A 23027-nucleotide genomic window follows, 5' to 3' on the forward strand; every position below is an offset into this window, starting at 1 on the left:
GCTGACGACTTCCAGTTGTGTAGGCCCAATTGTAATCTCAGGTGGCGGCGGTAGGTGTCGCATAAAGTAGAAGAAGAGGACTTTGCACTTTGAGGGATTGAGAGTCATATAAGTTACATGTAATAAGGTTGAAGTTAGTTATAAACAAAACAATGCGTATATTGTTAATGCGGAAGACAGAGGTTCTCCACCAGCCTGCCCCCCGAAAGGAGTACCGCCCACCCTGCATCAAGATTGGCGAGAAACCACTGAAGGCTGTACACCAGTTCACTTACCTGGGGAGCACCATCACATCTGACGCAAAGATTGACAAGGAAGTCGATAACAGACTCGCAAAGGCAAACAGAGCCTTTGGAAGACTCCACAGCCGTGTCTGGAAGAGCAAGCATCTGAAGAAAGACACTAAAGTCAGCGTCTACAAAGCCGTGGTACTGACTAACCCTCCTGTACGGTTACTGAGTCGTGGGTTACCTACAGACACCACCTGCGTCTTCTAGAGCGTTTCCACCAGCGTTGTCTCCGTTCCATCCTCAACATCCACTGGACTGACTACATCACTAATGTTGAGGTGCTGAAGCGAGCGGAGGTCCTCAGCATCGAGGCCATGTTGCTGAAGACACAGCTGCGCTGGGCAGGGCATGTTTCTAGAATGGAGGACCATCGTCTGCCCATGATTGTCCTCTACGGCGAACTGTCTACCGGGCACCGAAACAGAGGAGCACCAAAGAAGAGATTTAAGGACTGTCTAAAGAAATCTCTGTCTTCGTGCAACATCGACCATAGTCAGTGGTCAGCTCTTGCCACTGACCGAGCTGCCTGGCGACATACAGTTCATGACTCAGTCTCTGCCTTCGAGAGGAGACGCAGAACTGCCCTCGAAGAGAAACGCAGTAAGAGGAAGAACCGCGCCGTCACGGCTCCAACACCAGACTCGTCACTTACCTGCAGCCACTGTGGCCGAGTATGCCGGTCACGCATCGGACTTGTCAGCCACCAGCGGGCATGCAGTGGGAGAGGGAAGGATCCTTAAATCTTCGGACAACGAAGCCAAGCCAAGAATAAGGTTGAAGTTAGTTATAAACAAAACAATGCGTATATTGTTAATGCGGAAATTATCCGCATTAATTGCACTGACGCAATGTGTGCTTGGTTCATTTTATTTGAATGTCAGCATTTGGATCCTCCTCGCCACACTAGCGAAGAAACAAAAGTACATAGTAATTTTGACTTAAGTTCATCATTTTACCGCACAAAATAGGATCAGCTACTCCAGATGACCTGCTGTCTAGATCTGATTGGTTTTTGGTGAGTGGAAAAATCAAACAGATCAGCATCAGTTCCTCAACCAATCAGGTTTGGGCTCTGGATGACGAAGGCAGACCGCTGCGCCGCACGGGGGTTACCAAAATGGTTCCTCAAGGTAAACACCTGGCCTCACAGCTGCGCTCTTTCTGCCACATAGCTAATATCATCACAATCCATCTGAAGTAAGGCTGACCCGAATATGCGGAAACACACACACATTCCCAAAACAATACTTCCATTTTAGCGGCAGCAGTACCGCCATTATTCGTGGAAGTAAAAAAAAAGCACATAGAAGTACACATGTAAATCCACAAAGGTTTATAAGAGCAGCCAGTAATATTTCAAGTTTCATTTTAAGTCACATCAAATGACCTTGCTATCGTGGAAACAGGGTTACTCAAGGGGCTATCAACGGATTTCAGTTTGTTGGCAGATTTTGGGCTCAGCTTTTTTTCTTAACTTTTTTATAATACATGCAAATTAGAAACGTTTTGTATATATGAATAATACGAAATATATATAGTTCCACAGTAGATAAGATTAAGATTATTTGGTGAAGGCACAATAAAGTGAAATTCTAAATGTTACTTTCTAGGAACCGGATGGGAAGTAGTCGGTATAGAACGCTTTCTGCAGATTTCAGTAGGACGTGTTGGAGTGTGGGCAGTCTATAACCACTCTACTGTCATGTACCGTGTAGGGACGTACGGGTGAGTATCAGTCTGGTCACGTCCATCGTTAGTCTAGTAACCAGCGTATGGCCTCCTTCACTCAATACATGTATATTGACCATGGTAAACTTGAAAAATGATTGCATCGGCTGTGGCTGAACAGTCCTATACGAGATTGGCAGTGTCTGACACATAGGGTATATCTGACTCAGGTCTGTTGCAGAGCTGTTTTTTCCGAATCCGCCTCTTTTCTTTTCTCTTCTCGGAATCCGCCTCTTTTTTGAGCAGAGCATCAATCTAGCTACTCAGCCTGGTAACCACACTGAGTGGACATCAGAGGTATCTCTACATTACCTGAAAATGTTACGGTTTGAATTACTTTGCTGCACAGACTAGGATTCAATACAAACTTTTTAACAAGGTAGCTGAATTTTGCAGGACACATATATAACTATCGCAACATTAATTCAATCTGCGACTATACGACAACACAATCTTTACAAGCAGCAGCATCTGTTTTCATGCGCCACCTTTTCACAAGCGACAACTTTGTCGCCGTATTTAAGATCAACTCTCATAATTCCGATACCCTGACACCGCTACTTACTAAATGTACCATTACTCTTGAGAAGGTCTTAATAGCACCATTTAACCCGGTGGCATTATGAACGTTTGGTGTTACTTGTTGCAAAGTAACACAGTTTTGTTGTTTACAGGAACAAGGAAACAGCTGGCCTCGGTTGGCGACCAGTACAGATCGACAGTGTCAACAATTATCTTTTTAACTTCGAGAAGCTGGCTGTGGAGACCTCTCGTGTGCCTGTAGAGATAGACTGGCTACATTCCGGAAAGAATTTTGTCTGGGTCATTGGAACCGACTTTTCATATAAGCAAGGAGAAGCCATAGTCAGAAAAGGTACTAATAAACTACAAGTATAACATGCCCCACAGGTAGTAGTATAGAAATGGAGGTCTGAGATCTTAGAATTCTTGTTACTATCATGACATTCAGATAAGGATAACTGGAGAGGAGGTCGATGATTGTTGTGTTTTTTTAAATTGTTTTTTCATCCGCCTGCAGGGTGATCAGGGGCATTTAGAATTGCTGGTGCCCAACTATAGTGTCCTCCGTTACAGGTTCCAAAACAAATTGCAATAGTGATACACAAAGATAAGGCACGAGTTCAGTAGCCCCTAGTTCACTTTCCTAATCTATATTGGCAGGAATAAGTCCAGGAACACCAGAAGGGAAGACATGGGAGACTGTCGGAGCAGCAAATATAAAGCAAGTCAGCGTCAGCTCTAGAACTGGGCAGCTGTGGGCGGTTGAATTGGGCCATAGAGTGTGGCGTTCACCTTTCTACTGTGAAATCACGAGTAAGATACACCACATTTATATATTAGCACCTTTACAAAAGAATGCATTGTAAATACTAACGTAATAAGGTTATGGTTTTTTTGTGAATTTTTTGTGTGAATTTTGTGAGGATATTTGGTATGTATATAAGTTTTTTGGCAAACTATAGAAATTATTAGCGCCGTGGATGCTTTTAAATGGCATTGCGTCCCGTAATTCGTCATAATTGTTCAAATAGCCCTAGGGCTAGTAAAAAGTAATATGTGTTTAGGTCCCCTAGTAGCTTTTCTGGAAGATCATCATGACCTTATTAACTGTGAACTGGAAAGGCGTGGCGAGAAAAGTGTTAGGAATGTCCTGTTGTGCACTCTTTGCTTCCTGATTGGCTGCCCTACACATGTCACGTGGGATTTTCGTGATTTCGAGCCTGAAACTTACCGGCAATACGGGCCAACTCAAACGGGCCAAAGAAATTATAGCTGTTCAATGGTCAAGCATGACATCACTATAAATAGCTTAAGTAATCATTGAAATAAACACAATCATGCTATTTATGCAAATCAGAATATTTGGGTCGTGTCGTGTAGAGGTAGAGTGCTCGACTCGAAACCAAGAGGTCCGGGGTTCGAGTCCTGACATGCCACTGATCTTGTACCCTTGGGAAAGGCATTTTACACGACTTTCCTCATTTAAAGAAGTAAAAATGAGTACTGTCTTGTCCTGTATTCGTCCTCTGCGTTGGTAGCGGCATAAAATAAGTTGATGTAACTTGAGTGTGCCGTAACCATGTCATGAAATGTTGGAATATAAAAAAAAACATCAGAAGATAGCTATTTTATTTATTTCTTACAAATTCCTTGCATTCCATCACGGGTATTTCAAACAGGTGACATGTGGCTAACACAGAAATAACAAAAGATAATGGTTATGCAAATAAAAGCCTTATTTGCATATCTGACAAGAAAATACCTTACCTCCAAGGTGGTAAATAAAAGGTGGAAGTTCTAAATAAACTCAAGTAAAAAGAGTACATCATTAGATAAAAACTATGTAAATCAGGGAATCATTTGTTTCATAGAATAGAAAATGCTCCAACAGAATCACAAACTTTACACGACTTTTGCCAATTGTATTTTTAGAGAAGATCATAATTGTATGGAACTCATGCAAATGAGTACATTATCTGCATAATCAATGAGTAACATTCATGTTACATCTGTCATTGAGGTTAACCCTATTTGGTGAAGGTAGTAGTTCGTGGAACTATTCTCTTAGAGATGCATTCCTAGATGCGTCTGCATAACCAAAGGTTGCTCACTCCCCCGTAGGTTGCTCACCTATCTAGTGTTGAGACACCCACATTATTTTAAACTTTATTTCGTATAGTGAAGTACGACTGGGAATCAACTGATGGCTGCTTACAGTCTATATCGGTTGGGCGTGTCGGAGTTTGGGCTGTCGACAGGGAGGGCGATGTGTACCACAGAGCGGGGACATTTTGGAACGAAACCTCCCCTGGTGAAGGCTGGGTGCGTGTACCAGGAGTAACTCTGCAGCAGGTGGAGGCAGGAGACGGTATCGTCTGGGGTGTGGATTTAAACAACCGTGTATTTGCAAAAATTCTACCATTGCCTACTGGCAAGGAAATGTGCCAAGTGGGCTTGAAAGGACACTCAGAGTGCTACGCAATCCAAAAGGGTAACCCTAGTCTGTCTGATCAACCGATGGTTCTCGTAAAATCTTGCTTCGTCATTTACAGCGTCTTTATTTGCCATTTGTGTAAGATCGTTACGAAAGAGTGAAATAAAAACATGACATCCTATGATTACTACTCTGCTACGTTGAACAATGTATTGTTACTTATTGTAACAATACATATCTACAATATGTAACCTTCTGATTTATATATCAGAAAAACGTCTATGTGCAGAGGACGAGATCATTTGCCCTCACAGTGGAAAATGTATCCCAGATTGCAGTGTGTGTGACGGCGTAGTGGACTGTGGGGAGGATGATGGCAGTGACGAACGAAACTGCTGTAAGTTAAACACACTGTCGTTGTTCCATAAGGTCTGTGGATTAGCATTTCCCAATGTTACTGAAACAACACTGACGCTAATAAGCTCATGGTGATGGAGTTATTGGTCTGAGTGTGCCCCTGTACATCTGTATCTGTTTGTGGTCAGTATAACACAAGAAGGTCAAGAAGAATTGTGATAATACTTGTCAAATCGTTAGGTTCTGATCAAAGTCCCGACTTCTCCGTGCGGTTGCGTTGTATAAGCTAAAACTTGAAATAATTTTGTGAATGTTTTCAACGAATCATTCTGTCTTCGCAACATTGCCGAACTCATTGATTTAACAGCATTTGAATAATGAATACAAAAAGGGCACGAGTCGTTTTCGGTGAATAATGGGAATTTCAATACTTGTGTGACAATACGCGTAGAGTATGTACAGTTAATATATATAGGCCAGTTTGATTGGAACAACACCATTAGTAGAGACACTGGTTACATAAACAAGGAAACAAAATGGCAAATTTCAATGCTCTAGAAATTCCTTGGAGTAATAAAAGTTTAACAACTGCTGTGTTGCTACCAGGGTTTGCCGCCTGCTCGGAGAAAAACAGACGGCTGTGTGACGGAGCTGCGGGCTGCTACAGCCCCAGTCGTGTGTGCGACGGGGACTGGAACTGTGGAGAAGACAAGGAAGACGAGAGGGACTGTCGAGGTTTGGGTTTTCATCTGTAAAAGGCCGAGGGAACAGGAATTTCCTTTTTTCGCTCTCTGACCAAAATAAGATGAAACTAGAGTTCCACGATCCCATACCTTCGCCAAATGATGTTAAGGGGGCACACCCCAGTTTATTTTGGGTCTCAATTCGATTCTGCATACCCTCAACTCTAGCCACCGTCTCTTTAAAAAAATACTTCTTAAGCTAAAACACTGTGTTTGCAAATGAAGTATATCCCTCTAGCTGCGAGAACAATAGAATTTCAATTTCTTTCACCTCTCACATTTTAGTACAATGAATGAATGAATGAATGAATGAATGAATGAATGAATGAATGAATGGATGAATGAGACTTTATTTCCGTGTCGTGCGCTATCCCGCGCCCAGCCCGCGTGGGCTTATACGACACCGATTCAATAAGTTATACATAAACAAAAGAGAATCAAAGGTACAGATAACAAAATCCAAACAAAATATGAACAAAAATAAAGGTAGGCTATATAATGGAGAACAAATAAGTGAACTCATAACAGATCGTAAATGCAAATAAACAAATCTGTACATAATGAACCAAGATTTCACAAAATAAATACAAGTACATAAGGTAAACCAAACATAATAAGAGAAAACAAACATGCAGAAGTAACAAAAAGTGACAACTGTTGATGTGTTATGAATACAGGTATTTTCTTCTTTTCCCCCACGCTCGATAAATGAAAGTTGCTAGGTCAGATACACCCTCGTTAAAGAGCCACTTAATTCTATTTTCATCTCTTTCCCATATGATGTCATGTGATTTTGTATAAATTTTACGAAACATATTTTCTCGAAGATCGTTATAAAAGGGACAGTAAAAAAGAAAATGTGTTTCGTTTTCTACTTCATCCAGGTCACACATGGTACAGATTCTATTTTCCTCAGGAATTCCCTGGTACCGTCCAGTTTCAATATTGATAGGTAAAATACCAGCTCGCAGCTGCGCACACAGTGATCTTTTGGCGTTTGGGGAGACACATAGTTACATATTTTTCTATACAGTAAGTATCTTTAAACAGAGCATATGTTCTAAGTTTAGGTTTCAAATGTACTTTGGATGCCCAGTCTTGTTTGTATAAGTCAAAAAACTTCCCTTTAATTTGCCTAATGTCACCCCTCAATTTGTTAAGATAAACATGTTCTTGCTCAAAAGACAGGTGTTCATCTAAGAAGAGTCCTAAATATTTGTAACTGCTCACATAATCAAGTTTTAAATTTCCAAATCTAAATTCATGGGAAGTCCTTCTTACTCCTTTTTGCCTGAAATGCATTATTTGTGTTTTTTCTTGATTGATCATGAGCCGCCACTTAGAACACCAGTCATTAACAATGTTTAGCAGTTCCTGTAGTTCGCTTTCATTATCTGCCAATATAATGATATCGTCTGCATACAGCAGCAGACTTAGAGTCTTCTCATCAAACCTGACTCCCAACCCAGATTCTTTGACCTTTTGAGCAAGGTCATTAACATACATAGCAAACAATGTAGGAGATAGTACGTCCCCTTGCTTTACTCCGAAAGGAGTGGGGAACCAGTGTGTACGGAAGTACATTTTAGGGGGAAAAAGAATTTTTCGATGAAAAATGATGCCGAAAATTGGCCATTTTCACGTGGAATTAGAACCATAACCCAGAATTTAGCCACCAATATGACTTATATGGTCGGAAAGAGAAAACCCTTGTGTATTATTTTAAGTATAAAGAAAATCCTAACACTGAGATTATCACAATAGCCCGTCGCGCGAGGCATAACGACAGCACCCCCAGAACGCATACAAGGCATATCCAGGTAAAACCGAAGCACCGCGCTCGAGGCGGAAGGACACCCGGAAGTAAGCCTCGGACCCGAAATCAATTTTCACCCAAAACATACCACTTCTTACACTATCAAGCCATGTTAGTAGTTAATACCATTCTGCAGCAGATTATGAGAAATGTAAACTCAAACATGAACCATCGGAACCCCTTTGTCACTTTTTCTCCGGGCACTACATTGGACCCCTGTCGCGGAAGAATTGGTCTGTGCACCGTTAATTTTTTAAAGACAAATTTTAGATCATTCCCCTGATTATACAAATAGGATCATCATTTGCATGAATTATATCAGTTGATTATATTCTATACTAAAAGACAGTCTTATCTTAAGAAAGAATGCAATAGACCCATTCGACTTTCACGGATCGCACAAACTGCTTACGTCACAGGGGGACATTTCGAATAGAAACTACGTCACAGGGGGGCATGTCGAATAGAAACTACGTCACAGGGGGGCATGTCGAATAGAAACTACGTCACAGGGGGGCATGTCGAATAGAAACTACGTCACAGGGGGGCATGTCGAATAGAAACTACGTCATAGGGGGCCTTTCGAATAGAAACTACGTCACAGAGATGGGGGCATTTCGAAAGTCCTTTCACGGATCGCATAAACCGCATACGTCACAGAACAAAGTAACCTTAAATGTTGTACGGAATGCCACCATACAAAGTTGCTGCCTGTTTTTCTGTCATTTCCGCATATATTATCGAGAAAATAGACACTTACCTACCTTTTAGTAAAAAATGATCTGCCAGGGGGACACCACGAGCGCAAGCCACGTTCGACTTCAGCGTTCTAGAACGACGTTCTTTCGAAATGTCCCCCCTGTGACGTAAGCAGTTTATGCGATCCGTGAAAGTCGAATTGGTCTATTCTAGCATTTCCTAATGAATTATGCAAATGAGGTTCTTATTTGCATAGGTAATGTTTGATAATGTTCAACTTCAATTAACTTTCAAACGCCCTAAGCATGAAATTCCCGGCAGTTATCATTATGGAATTATAGATTTTGTCATTAATTTGCATAATTAATGAGGAAATAAAAAAAACATCATTCTACATTATCATCATCATCATCGGTCGGCTGCAACGCAGGCGATCACAAGTCCATTCCACGACCGCCGGTCAGCAGCCAGCGCAGCAATGTTGTCAGGGCTCAGGTCACCTTCCGTGTCCCCCAGCATGTTCTGGATGTAAGTCAGGTAGCTCATCCTCTGGCGCCCAGGACGCCTTCTGCCGTGAGGTGGGACGTAGAGGGCGTAAGACCTGAGTGGCTCCTCTACTGGCATCCTCAGGGTATGTCCAATAAAGCGCAGTTGCCGCTGCCTCACTCTGAAGATCAGAGGTTGTGTGTTTGTGGCTTTGTACATTTCACGGTTGCTTACGTGGTCTATACGTTTGATACGTCGATGAAGGTTAGACATCCAGGTAATACGATACGCCAAAAAACAGTTACTCAAGCAACTGGATATGATTTTGAAAACGTCAGACGTTTCAGCTACCTCCGAGGTGCCCTGGCTAAATGTGGCTACCAAAACTGGACTTTCAACAAAGCGCTCAAACCTTCAGATCAGTCTAAGAAAACCCAGAAGTGCAAACCATTGACCAACAAAAACAAGGCCAACATCACTATTCCGTATGTCCAAGGAGTATCTGAGAAACTCCGACGGATCTTCCAAAACTTCAACATAGCCACTAACTTCAAACCTCACTCAACCCTCAGACAAAGACTGGTACACCCTAAGGACCGACCTCACAAAGGTACCAAGGCGAATGTTATTTACAGACTCAAATGTGAGGAGCCCAATTGTAACAACACCTACATTGGAGAGACAAGTCGACCGCTCAAAGTAAGATACAAAGAACATTGCCGACCTAGTGCCAACGGCTACTCCTCAGCTATTTTCCACCACCTACAACACAACCAGGGTCACTCTTTCAAACTCGAGTCCACAGATATCTTAGACCGCGAAACACGCTGGTGGGAACGGGGTGTCAAAGAGGCAATATATGAAAGAATGTACAACCCCACCCTCAACAGGGAAGGGGGGCTACGAGTCGATCTTTCCGGCACTTGGGATTTGGCACTCCCAGCCCCGAGGACAGACAACACTTAAGCTCCTGTTCTGTATAACAGGAGCTGTCAGACTAATTTGCATCATTTTGTCTTGACTTGTCTAACTTTTGTTCCTTTTTCGACTTCCAAAAATTTGTCTTCACTTTATTTGCATATCAATAAACAGGTTGTACTTAAAAACCTGCTTTCCCCTCTGGTCTCTCAGTCACTGACGAAAGCTAGTGGATACTAGCTGAAACGTCTGACGTTTTCAAAATCATATCCAGTTGCTTGAGTAACTGTTTTTTGGCGTATACGTTTGATGTTCAGCATGATTCTGAGGCAAGATGTAGCAAATGAGTTAATCTTGTCCTCCATGTCACGTGTTAGCACCCAGGTTTCGCAACCGTACAAGAACACCGACACACAGGTTACATTAAAGAGCTTGATCTTTGTGGCAGTGGGGAACGTCGGATTTCTCCAGATCTTTTGAAGTTTCCAGAAAGCGGTCCAAGCGAGTGCCTTCCGCCTGGCCAGGTCGGTCTTACTGGATGCCATCATTGATCCTAGATATCTGAAGTCTGTTACATGTTTGATGGGCTGACCATACACTTCCAGTGGCGGCTGTGGATTGCAGTTGATGGTCATGTATTCGGTCTTAGGAACACTTATGACAAGACCTAGTTGTTCTCCTGCAGTAGCCGTTCTATTGAGTTGTGATTGCGCCTTAGGTATTGATGCCTCAAGCAGAGCGATGTCGTCAGCGAAATTTAGATCGTTTAGGATCTTGGCTGGGTGCCTACTTGACTGGCGAGGGCCTTGATACATGTAATGTATGTAATCTATGGCACGTGGAACTAGCCTGGGTACCATCCCCAGTAGTATATTCGCCAACTCTATAACTGGGTCTGGACTTGAACACATATGTAGCGTCTGGAGTCTAAATATTCGTTCAGATTTTGAACGAGCGCGCTGATTGGTCCTACTCGTCTAAGCCCTTTTTTGGGTGTGTACATATTAGGTAAGGGCCGTTCGGACGTCCGAACGGCGACGTTAGCGTCCGTTCGAACGTCCGAACGGCTACGTTAAGATAGATCGTTATTCTTATCTTATTATCATCAACATGTCCGACGCCGAACGCTAAAGCGCGCTTGATATAGCCGTAGTCAGTGTACTTTCCGCGATCGATCATCAACATGGCTGGCGCACACGCCGCTCAGCTCTCGGAGCTTGATGTTGACCTCGCAAAAATAGAACGCACCGAGAAAAGGAACACTCGCGCGAAGATCTGTGTTTACAAAATAACAAACATCACTTGAATAATGCAGGCGCGCCATTGGCCGTCGCCTCTGAGGGTCAGCCAATCAAATGAAGACCCGCTGCTCTGGCTAGCTCATTACGTGACGTCATCACCAATCGTTTCATATGTGTTCAAGTCTAGACCCAGTTATAGAGTTGGCGAATATACTACTGGGGATGGTACCCAGGCTTGGTAGGTATGTAGGTCTTCATGAGACCTAGAAATGATTAGATTTTGGGCCCCCTGGCGGCTTTCCTTGGTACTGCAGCAGAACTTCCGGTTTTGATATCTCGTGATTTGGACATGCTAGGGTCACGAATTTTGGTTGGTAGATAGTTCTTGGAGTAGGAAAGAAGTGACATGAGTTTGGGTCCCCTAGCGGCTTGTCCTGGAAGTGCAGGAGCATTTGTTGAAAAAATTTCGAAGGATGATAACTCAAGAACCGGTTGACGGATTGTCATGATCTTTAGTATGTAGGTAGTTGAAGTGATGCTTGACATAATCAGATTACAATTATGCAAATCAGGGGCTAATTTGCATAATTAATGAGGAAATTCTATAAATCTGCTTTGTTCGATAATAGAACTATGAAACACTTGTGACATCTACTTGAGAACAAGATAAAACACCTGAGGATATAGATTATGTAAATGAGGACCTAATTCGCATAATTAATGGCAAATTTTTATAATTTCATGGTTATAACTGTTGAGAATTTCATACCTGCCACATTTGGAAGTGAAGCTGAACATCAATAAACATAATTTATTACAATCATGACCTCATTTGCATAATTGATGAGGAAGTGCAATACTAGCTTTTTTGTTAAAATAAGGCTGTCATTGGGTGGAGATCGAATATGATCAACTGATATAATCCACGCAAATGAGGCTCTTATTTACAAAATCGATGATTAAATTGTATAATTCGTCAACCGCAAGGGTTAACATCACTTGGCGAAGGTATGAGATCGCAGAACTCTTGTTTGAGTTGAGAAAGCCATATTTAGTATAGATTATGTTATACGTTATCATCACATCTCGATGATCGGTCTCCAAGTCGTGCACGAGATCCTCAACATATACTGTTTCCGCCCTTCTTGTGAGATTGATCACTTCCTTGTCCTCGGTGTTTACCCATTTTGCCCTGGATAGCGGCTCGGATTTGTTTTTTGGAGTATATTCACGGCTTAGTCGTCCGAGAAGTTGTGATAAGCTTGCGAGGGATGTACCGTTCGCATATGACAATAAACATGTTGTACCAAGAATCCTATATGTCATCAATAGAGTCGAAGATAAGATTTATGTCCCATGGGGCTGTTGCGATGTCTTGATGAAGGGCCTCAATGTCAGCTTGGTCATGTAACCAGACGAGGCGTTTTCCGCAGAAGTGATTTACCCTTATGGTAAGCGCAGTGGCTGTTAATAAGTCGACAAGAGGAGCTAGTGTGCCCGTCTGGTAACACTTTGCTGGATGAGAAGTCGCTATCAGGTCCAGCAAGTTCCCTCCCCGAGTCGGTTCATGAAGTGCATGTTCCAGTCCATGATTCAAGAAAAGATTTTCAAGTTGACGTCCCGGGTTGCAGTCGTGTTGCTGTCTAATGCTTAGGTCACATTTGAAACGGCGCCCGTTCGGCATGTCCTCGGTGTAGACGCCGGCCGGCGTCATGACGCCGAGCGTGCGCCGACTGCCAGGGTCACAATTAAATGTTCCTTTACGGCTCCCTGTCGGGGCCTGGTTGTGCTCCGGCCGGTGGCTTCTAATTAATATTCATAAACTTTTGGTCTCCTTGGCGGCCGGTTTCTGTCAGGGACCCGTCCGGTGCCCGATCAGTCTCCCGTCTTGACCCGTGCGGCTTGCGGTAGGGTTCCGACCGGCTCTTACAGTTCGGCCGGGTAGCTGTCAGGTCCCTGGCGGGATCCCGTGTGTTTGTAAGCCGGCGCGTCCCTGGCGGGATCCCGTCGTGTTTGTAAGTATATATATATATATATATATAAGCGCTACACTGCCTGCCATCATTGCGACTTTAAATACTGTAGATGTTTCACGACCCCCTAGAACGTGTAGGTCCATCCATCGAGAAAAGTCCGGAGCAAGTGCTTTTTTGATGAATGCCATCTACTTCTTGACACATTTCAATGTATCCATAATGTTATATAATAACAACAGCAAATTTAGATATTACAGTCCAGTCTGTATGTAACACTTCTGTTTAATTCTATCCAGAGCCAGACAGCCCTTGCCAGCAGGCCTAAAACTCGCCATTACCCTACGTTTCCTGGCGACCGGGAACAGCTACCGATCCTTGGAGTTTCCCTTAAGGGTAGCCCACATGGCTATCCGGTCTCGGCTGTTTTCCACTGCCCATCGGCATTCTGACACACAAGTATACGGTGTAACACACATAAGTACACGGTGTAACACACGCGTGTTGAACTGTCCGACGTAGTCTGAACAAGGAGTTTACATATGTCCCATATAACCCCATTTTTCTTACCACATTATGCACTTATCAGCACATGTGTGACGTCATAATCTTAGGCAGGTGTCTGTTCGGCCACCCGATGGGCTCCGGGCAGTGAGGTTACGGCGTCTCTTCGGCGTATTTCGCCGAACGGGGCCCGAAGTGATTTTAACTCTGAGTTAAAATCGATTCGGCGACCGCGCGGGGCCAAAAATAGGCCGGCAGCCGTCGGGAAGCCCGCCGGTCTCCGTCCAGGTCCCGTTCGGTAGTGCAAAAAAACACGCCGAACACGCGCCGAGCGGGCCCCTTTCTTGAATTGTGACCTAAGCATAACCAGATGCTGTTCTTTGCGTTAAAGTCTCCTGGTTACTTTAATGGTCTGCGTTTGGTTCGTGGCTTGCTGCACTTGACCTTCAAAAAGGTCAAAGAGAGTATAATCAGTTCACCTTTTTTGCTTAGTTATATTCTTTATTTAGTAACCTTTTTTAACAAAGCTGACTCAATTGCTCAGGATATGTGACTTTTATAGACAGACTAAAACTTAGTAAAATTTACTGATTGACAATCTATCATGGTAAAATATATGGCAGCAAGCAACAATGCTACAATACCCATCAATTATACAATTACAATTATTTCTTTGTCGATAACAGTATACAGTCATGTATAATGAATTTTTTAAACTTTATAGTTTATTTTAGGTTTTGTATCAAGTCGGTGTCCAATATAGGGCAAACAGCATTACAACGCACAAATACGCAGACAGAAATTTACATTAACCTTATTTATGGATGATTTGATCTCTCTTTTTAAATAAAGTACATGGGCCTATGTAGGTGGATATACAACACTGACGTGATGACAATACAGCAAATTCTGTTTCAGACATGTTGATGTCATCAGTGGTAGTGGAGAAGTCAATATCGTCCCCCGTGACAAACTTATACACGTAGGAACAACTGTCTCCAAGAAATGGCACTTATAAGTTGTGTGGGTTGAATTTTCAGACAGCTGCTTTGAGTTAGAAGAACGAGGTTTATCTCTTCGGCGGAACCAAGCCCAGTGCCGTGATTTGAAGGGCTGTGTGAAGATCACGAAAGTTTGTGATGGCGAGAGGGACTGTTCAGACGGCTCTGATGAGATCAGATGTGGTGGGAACGTTATATATAACTCTTTATTTAGTATGGATAACATCGTAATGATATATGAGTGACGAAAACTACTGATGGTGATGGATGCTGCTATTGAGATCGATGAAACTTTTGGTTACCATTGTTATCATTACGTCGATGAAGGTTAGACATCCAGGTAATACGATACGCCAAAAAACAGTTACTCAAGCAACTGCATATGATTTTGAATCATTGTTATCATTACCCAGTTGAGCTCAGTCGTGAATTGTGAACACGTACGTCGGATATGCAGCTTAAGCGTTAGAAGCTATGTTCGAGAACGGACACAATTTACTCGTCTCAAATGGTTTCTCTTTCAATGACATTTCTACCTTGGACAGACGAATTCTGCTCCCTTCATGGTTTGTTCGGCGACACTGCTTTCTGGAAGTGCCGAGATTCCTCAGGTTGTATAAAAGGAGAATCTCTGTGTAACGGCCTTCCTGACTGTGAAGACGGCTCGGACGAAGAAAACTGTGGTAAGATTCATTTTCGGCGACCCCTCAGGAAGAGAGGCATTTTTCACCTTGCCATTCTTTGCTGCATGCTACAGAACGAAACAGGAGATTAAGTTAATCATGTCAGATGCAGAGTAGAACAATGTGATAGGGGTGATCATTTGATAGAAAATGGAAGACAATCGATATCGGAAAAGAATTGGAACAACCAAAGAAAAATAATGTTAACCAAAAGACCAACAATTTTGCTCGACACAAGTGATCCAGTATACAGGTATGTAGTTGCTACAGTTTCTGTACAAGCATAGGAGAAAACGTTGCTCTCGTGGCGTAATGCGAGCATAATAATTCCTGAATTAACAGTACAATATAATATGCTGTTCGGACATCTGGCAGAATTTTCACAATCGTGACTTATAAAAAATGTACTTGATAGAATTTGAATGCTTAAATAATAATAGCTTTCAGAGCGTCGAAATAAGTTACACTTTATGAATACTCCCAGTTCATCTCGATTTGTTTGTCTCCCTACAAACTCAAGATGATGTGTGTGAGTCTATTGGATACTGGCCGTGTAGATCCTCAGTACCTCCTTTTCCAAAGTGCATCAGTCGACAAGAGAGATGCAATGGCTACGTGGACTGCTTAGACACCTCTGATGAAACGGGTTGTGGTAAGCTGATTTCTGATCAAGAAACTTGTATAATTATCATGCGCAGTGATTGGTCCAGAGGAATGACGTGATGATCTCACTCTATATATGTGAAGCGGAGGAAGTGAGCAGTTCAGAGGTTCTCCGCCCGCCAGACGGAGCCTAAAGCGACCCACCTGACATTTTCGGCCATGACCTTTATGATACTTTAGGCTCCAGACGGCAGTTTCCCCATCACTCATTCCGGAGGACCGAGGACTGCGCATGATAAATAGGACACTAATGTTGTAGAATTGAACTGAAACAGTAGATGCCGCTAACCTCTCAACATTTTGGGAATATTTTTTGCTGTTTGTTTTAAACTAAAGAAATCATTTTAACACCATCCTCTAGTTTTCAACAAAACATATTAGAAAGAGCCAATTAACACATTATCAAATTCTTGGTCAGAATGTTTTTTTTATTAGATAAAAAGCTTTTTTCAAGTGCAACAATATAACGCCAATTGTTCTTGTATGGGGATTTTGGGCATAAAGTTGTTAATAGCATAATGATTTGAGCAGTAAGAATCTACCGAAAGTCTTCGGGATTGTCTGCTCAATGTTTGTATATTTAGTAAGATGCCATTGGTACATCCCGATCTTGAAATATCCGATTCCATATCCGATACGTATTGACATTTCTTTCATACGGCGGGACGGGCAAATTAACTGCTCAGGACGTAGCGTGGTTTTCAGCATGTTCAAAACTACTGTGTGTACTCTGTTACGCAGGTCATAATCCATATACAGGGATCCATTTACAAAGAAAGACAAAGATAGACTGGAAAGGGTACAGAACCAAGCTGCTAGATTCTATCAAGGACTATCAAACGGAACGGTGCTAGTGTAACGGAAATGAAAAGAAACCTACAGTGGGGGTCGCTGGAAGACAGACGTAGAATGTGCAAAATGACTAATAAACTGGTGGACGTACCAATCACTAAGTATCTGATACCAGCCCAGAAAAGAACAAGAAACAGTCTGTTACATGCTAGCGAAAAGCAAGCCAGTAGGTCTATACCCTCCCCTGGTAAGTAACGGATAAGCCCTGACAGTGGGATCTAGGTCAGAGAAGGCATTCCAGAGGGGTTGAATTTGAGTGTCGGGGTTCTTGAGAGGTGGGACGTGAAAATAAAGCCTGGCAACTTGCAATCTGAGTCTCCTCTTCTTCAATCGGAAAAGAACACTCTAACACAGTCATGCCTTCAAATATCAGAGTTATCAACCAAGAATTGAGGTATTCAAAAACTCGTATTTCCCCAGAACTATCGTAGACTGGAACTCGTTGCCACCAAGCTCAGTTGGGGCATCATCACTAGAAAACTTTAAACAACTCCTGCAATCAAATGTGCAAAGATTGAGTGTAACAAGTCGTTCGGTGTGATATAGCTAGCTGCCGCCGCGCCGCGTGCCTGCGAAGCTGGTGTGTTACGCCGAAGGGCGGTTATACCGGCTATACAAATAATCTCACCATACACACCGGGGATAATGCGGGGCATTAACGTTATTATCATATAGCCTATTCAAATCACAGTTTTTTTTACACAAATGCTTTTATAACACGTAAACGCGGTGTTAAAAATTATGTTTAGTCTTTTTCTGTTTAAATTTCATTTATATCATTTATATCATAAACTACAATACTTTAATAGCAAAATAATAAAAGTCTTAAGGCTACAAGTCGAGATACTAGTTTTAGACTCATATTTGTAATGTGTAATTTACAATGTTTAATTTCTAACGAAGGACGTGTTTGTGACTTTTGTGTACAAAAACAACCGCAATTCAGCACTGGTGCTGCGAAGGTTTTTATTTTTTGAATAAACCATTCTCTCTTACTATCGTTATCGTGAGACGGTTATCTTAATAACTGATATCCAATAGGAAACGGAGGCTTGTTATTGGTCGACGTCGCCCGGCTATAAGATAATATTTCATATTTTGGAATAAGGTAAAACCAACATGCTCTGGATTTATTTTGATTTCCCTTTTTTTTATCTTTCTGAACAGGGTACTGTGGTTACGATGGAATGGGATTCTTTGGTCACGCTCCTACCGGGGAAGAGGAATATTTTGATAAATTTCCATTCGTTCATGCCGGATGCATTTCAATTGACTTTACATGCGATGGAGTAAATGACATGTTCGTACCCGGCCTTTACGACGAAATGGACTGTAGCCAAGGTGCCTTTAAGATCTTAATATTTTTTTAAACTTTACCCTTACATCCATCCATCCATCCATTCATCCATCCATCCATCCATCCATCCATCCATCCATCCATCCATCCATCCATCCATCCATCCATCCATCCATCCATCCATCCATCCATCCATCCACCCTAGACCATGGAAATCATTTTGTAGTAGAATGCCGTTTGCATAACAATGAGAGTTCAAATATCAGTTGATATTTCGGTAGTTTAGTCCCTATGAAATGAAATTCATTACAACATTTAAAAAAAGGAACAATACGTAGTGGTGCCGCACTCAAGCTCTAGCTTATATGGATGACACCACTAAACAAAAATCAATACATATAACAAGAGTTCTGAGATCTCATACCTCTATGAAATATGGGCTTGCTTTCTCATACTTCATTTCAACATGTTCTCAATTAGAGGTAATTATGCAAATAACCTCTACATTAACATAATATATGTATAGTGGTGCTAACCTTTAAGTAACTTACACATGTCACGAGGTATAAAATTCCCATCATTCACCAATAAGGAGTCACAAAATTTTCACATTAACTATTGAAATTAGGTCATCATTTGCATAATTGGTATCTGTCGATGTTCCGCCTGCTACAGATTAAATAGATTACATGTATAGCAGTACCATTATATAAAACACTATAATTATAGAATTGATTATGCTAATTAATTATGCAAATTAAGTCCTCATTTGTATAATTTGCATTTAATTATGTACAAATCTCCCTCAGGTACCTACACACCAAAAATGATGAAAATACGTTGTTCCAATCTGGACTTAATGGCTTTGAAAGTTTTTACCAGAAACTAACCTGCAGTTCCAGAACAAGCTGCCAGGGGGAACAAACTTACGCCCCTTATTCCAGACAGGATAAACTATCTGTCACCAAAAAGTCAAGACCATAGCTTGTTCAGGACAAAAGATACAAAAAACCGGAGGTACTGCTGCAGTACCAAGGTCATCCACCAGGAGGCCCATACTTGACCTTGACCTTCGTCTTCCTAAGACTTACCAGCATACCAAATATCATACGACATCTTTATTGGTTTTGCAACCGCAAACATACATATGCAGGGAAAGACACAAGTCTCCCTGAAGTGGGTAGTTTGTTACAATCAACACATAATACAATACAATCGATGAACAATAAACAGCAGTAAAATAAAGCTTAAGGATAACGAAATTGTACGCAGATATAGCATGGGGTAGCTTATGAAACAGACTCGTTGTACAGTTTTATCGCACAGTGAACAAATGACATTTTCAGTCGCTCAGTCCTGGCTTTTGGCACAGTGAAAACTGCCTTGGAAACTGCTGACTTTACATGTGCTCGCCAGGATAAAGTACTGTCAAAAGTAAACCCGAGGCCCTTTGCAGTTGTTGTAACAGGAACAAGTTCGCCTCCAAGAGACAAGGGTGGGGGTACAGGAGTGTTTCTACTGAAGCAGATCTGCAACTGATGACTCTTGATCTTTTTCCCGTTCAGTAACATATCATTTTGACCAGCCCACGTGTCGAGTTGCAACGCTTCTGCTGACATAGTGTTGTCTACGCCACATGACCGACAGGGGATTGACCTGGACATGCCAACGTCATCGGCATACCCCACATCTAGGGTGTCATTATAGACTGTGGCGCGGGAGCTCATGTACAAGAGGACTAAGTAGGGCGACAACACCCCTCCTTGCGGTACCCCCGACGTGAGCAACTGCCAACTGCTGACCTTGCCGTTCACGAGGACCCCCTGCCTGCGCCCCTGTAGATAGTTGTATATCCCGGCTACCATGCGTGGATTAGTGACTGTGTCGTTCACAGAGTAGTAAAGAGTGGCTTACTCTATCAAAAGCCTCACTCATATCTGCGAACAGGACCTGAGTTGTTCTCTGATCTCGCGAGTCAAGAGATGTCAGCCACGTGTGGACCATTCTAACGGCGGCGATGACAGTAGAGGAGCCCTTCAGATAGGCGTACTGGTTGATAATTACGGGTGTAATAGAAGGGAGGAGTCTTTTGAGAATACATCTCTGTAATAGCTTTACTATGGAGGTAATAAGATATATCGTTTTAATGCTTGACACGGCCTTTACACATATGATTTTTATGTATCTTCTACCATCGGGAGGGTTGCGCATTACGCGACACCATGAGGTGAAAAAAAAAATCAAACTATGATATTGTGTGTGTTGGGGGAGGGAGGGTCACTACAATCAAGCGTTATACTTTTGTCACTTGTTTGTAACAAAACAACATTGGTAATATTTAAGGAATTATAAACATGGCAAATATAGATTAAGAACGAGGTGTACAATGTCTTGATCTTGCAGGACTGTCGCACCCGTGCAATGGAAATGACGAGTGGAAATGCCCTGGAGAAAACACTTGTCTGCCGAAGGTCTACGTTTGTGATTCAATACCTCAGTGCTCAAATGGAAAGGACGAAGAAAACTGTGGTCAGTATGGTTTTTCTTGCATGTAGATTTATTAGTTGCGCCTACACATTGTTAAAGGCGATTATAATTTCATTGTGTATTTATTTTTTAAGTCGCAGTGCGGACAAATTAGTTTGTTTAATCATTGGATGAAAGATGGATGTTACTTTCGAACGGTTCGAGGGATCGAAATTCAGCGATTTTTTTCTTAATTACATCTACCAGCTCTCTCTAACTCATGAACACCTCTAAGACTGGAGCGAAAACACTTTTATTTCTTTCCTAATCCAAATGGTAGATATTCACATCTAATGCCCTTCCTGTCAATAGTGTCTGCAGACATGGCCACATGTAGGATCTGTCCACAGGGCAGGGACAATTAAATGGAATCTATGGTAAAAAAACAAGCACATGAAGATTTGTATTTATCATAATCCTTAAAAGTATTTATTACCATTGCAAAGACGGAAATGTCAGGTCGGAAGTGGAAGGTCAGGTCGGAAGACTCTGTATTCTTTGTATGAGTTTTGTATTATGCTAACGATGTACTGTGTTTTATGTTTTTACCTGAAATAAAAAATAAATGAATTAATGAAATGGATTTAACCAGTCTAAATAAATCACAATTCTCTCTGTCCCTCGCTCTGTTCTTTTTCTCTTTTGATGCTTTACAATGGATCTGAAGTCTTGACATATCATTTCAAAACAGATGCATTTTGCGAGTCTGTTGGATTACGGAAGTGTCAGTGTGATAATCTGACACGGTGCTACTCACCCGAACAGACGTGCGACGGCTTTGCGCATTGTTACATGTTCACGACAAGGACGCATGATTCAACAGACCTCTTGGCATGTGCTGATGACGAATTAAACTGCGGTAATGTTTCCATTTATATCAAACAAAGAGAAGGAATATGACTATGGTCTTCGGAAATCCACTCTATTAGTCATTTATCAATAGTGGCAATACGCTATATTCTATAATTTATCATTACCCTACACTTAAAGAGAAAGTGAGGTATATGACTGTACATTCGTTTCAAGAGGGAAATATGTTATTGATTATTGTATCGAACAAGATGCAAGACAAATTTTGGTCTTCACATTACATTACATGCTTTCATCGTTTTTAGTAGTAAGCGTAACTAAGCGTTACTTCATTATTAAGATTTATGAATGAAAATACATGTTTATACCAGGCTGTTCTATTTTTAAGAATCCTTCCTTTTTTAATTGTGTTAAAATATTTTATAGACAAGTAGTGTACTTTTTCAAGTACCTTGTGTATATAAAAAAAGCATTTCAGCTATGGCTGCTTTCATCAATAAACCTTTCACTCAATCTTTAATTCACATTCAAATGAAGCGGTAACGTTACAATACATACCGTCTTGCCTTGCTATTTTAGCGCCATGTGTATTATAATCATCAAATACAGTTTGGTTTATTAAAATGGAACTGCAGCCCACAGGAATCTGTACAAATGTTAATGGCACTGTAACATCGTCTTTAATAGATCTGATTTTCACAAACAGACCTGACTTATTCACGAGCGCCAAGTCCTGTCCACTTGGGTTCACTGATCACAACCTAGTGCATGTAACTAGGAAAACTAAACCTCCAAAAGGACAGCCTACCATTACAGTCAAACGCTCCTACAGGAAGTTCATCCCACAGGTTTTCCTACAAGACATTGCTGTTGTCCCGTGGCACCTTGTTTATAATGAGCATGATGTAAATGATGCCCTACATTGTTTTATGACATTGTTCTCACAAGTAGCAGACCAGCACGCCCCAGTTCGCAAACGCTCACTGAGGTCATCGCCAGCCCAGTGGGTAGACAGTGACCTCCGAGAGCTGATGTTACTGAGGGATGATGCTAAAAAGGAAGCTCAAACATCAGGTCTTACATCAGACCTCATGGTCTATAAAAGACTGAGAAATGTCGTCGTAAGAGAGAACAGAAAAAAGAAGAAAGCACATTTCAAACAATTACTTGAAGAACACAGCAATGACGGTAACACCAAGGAGCTTTGGAAGGTAATTAATAGCATATTGGGTAGGAACACTAGCAGGAATCCAACCTTCATAGAAACTAACGGCAAGTTTCTAACAAAGCCCAGCGACATAGCCGAATATTTCAATGAGTATTTTGTAAATAAAGTGTCACGTCTAACACAGGGAGCTGAGCCAGACATTTCCAGAGTTACAGCACCGATTGAGGAGCACATAATGGCGTCTAAGAACTGTACATTTTCTTTTTGAAAAGGTATCTGTGGCCCATGTACATGATATGCTTACCTCTCTTCCTCT

The 23027-nt window shown here is 41.8% G+C and overlaps 1 protein-coding gene across 1 annotated transcript in view; it reads left to right on the forward strand.

The window, feature by feature from the left end:
- The window catches only part of LOC109472400, a 47614-nt gene that overhangs the window by 10009 nt on the left and 14578 nt on the right, over positions 1 to 23027 (forward strand). Inside the window, exons 7-14 of the mRNA XM_019772171.1 lie at positions 2693 to 2892; positions 3201 to 3353; positions 4720 to 4851; positions 5246 to 5371; positions 5938 to 6066; positions 14752 to 14895; positions 15258 to 15395; positions 20611 to 20745. Coding sequence (XP_019627730.1) covers positions 2693 to 2892; positions 3201 to 3353; positions 4720 to 4851; positions 5246 to 5371; positions 5938 to 6066; positions 14752 to 14895; positions 15258 to 15395; positions 20611 to 20745 — 1157 coding nt within the window. The remainder of the gene's footprint in view (positions 1 to 2692; positions 2893 to 3200; positions 3354 to 4719; positions 4852 to 5245; positions 5372 to 5937; positions 6067 to 14751; positions 14896 to 15257; positions 15396 to 20610; positions 20746 to 23027) is intronic.

Source organism: Branchiostoma belcheri, unplaced genomic scaffold (assembly GCF_001625305.1).
Source record: "Branchiostoma belcheri isolate BF01 breed outbred unplaced genomic scaffold, Haploidv18h27 scaffold272, whole genome shotgun sequence".
In the NCBI taxonomy this organism is placed as follows: Eukaryota; Metazoa; Chordata; class Leptocardii; order Amphioxiformes; family Branchiostomatidae; genus Branchiostoma; species Branchiostoma belcheri.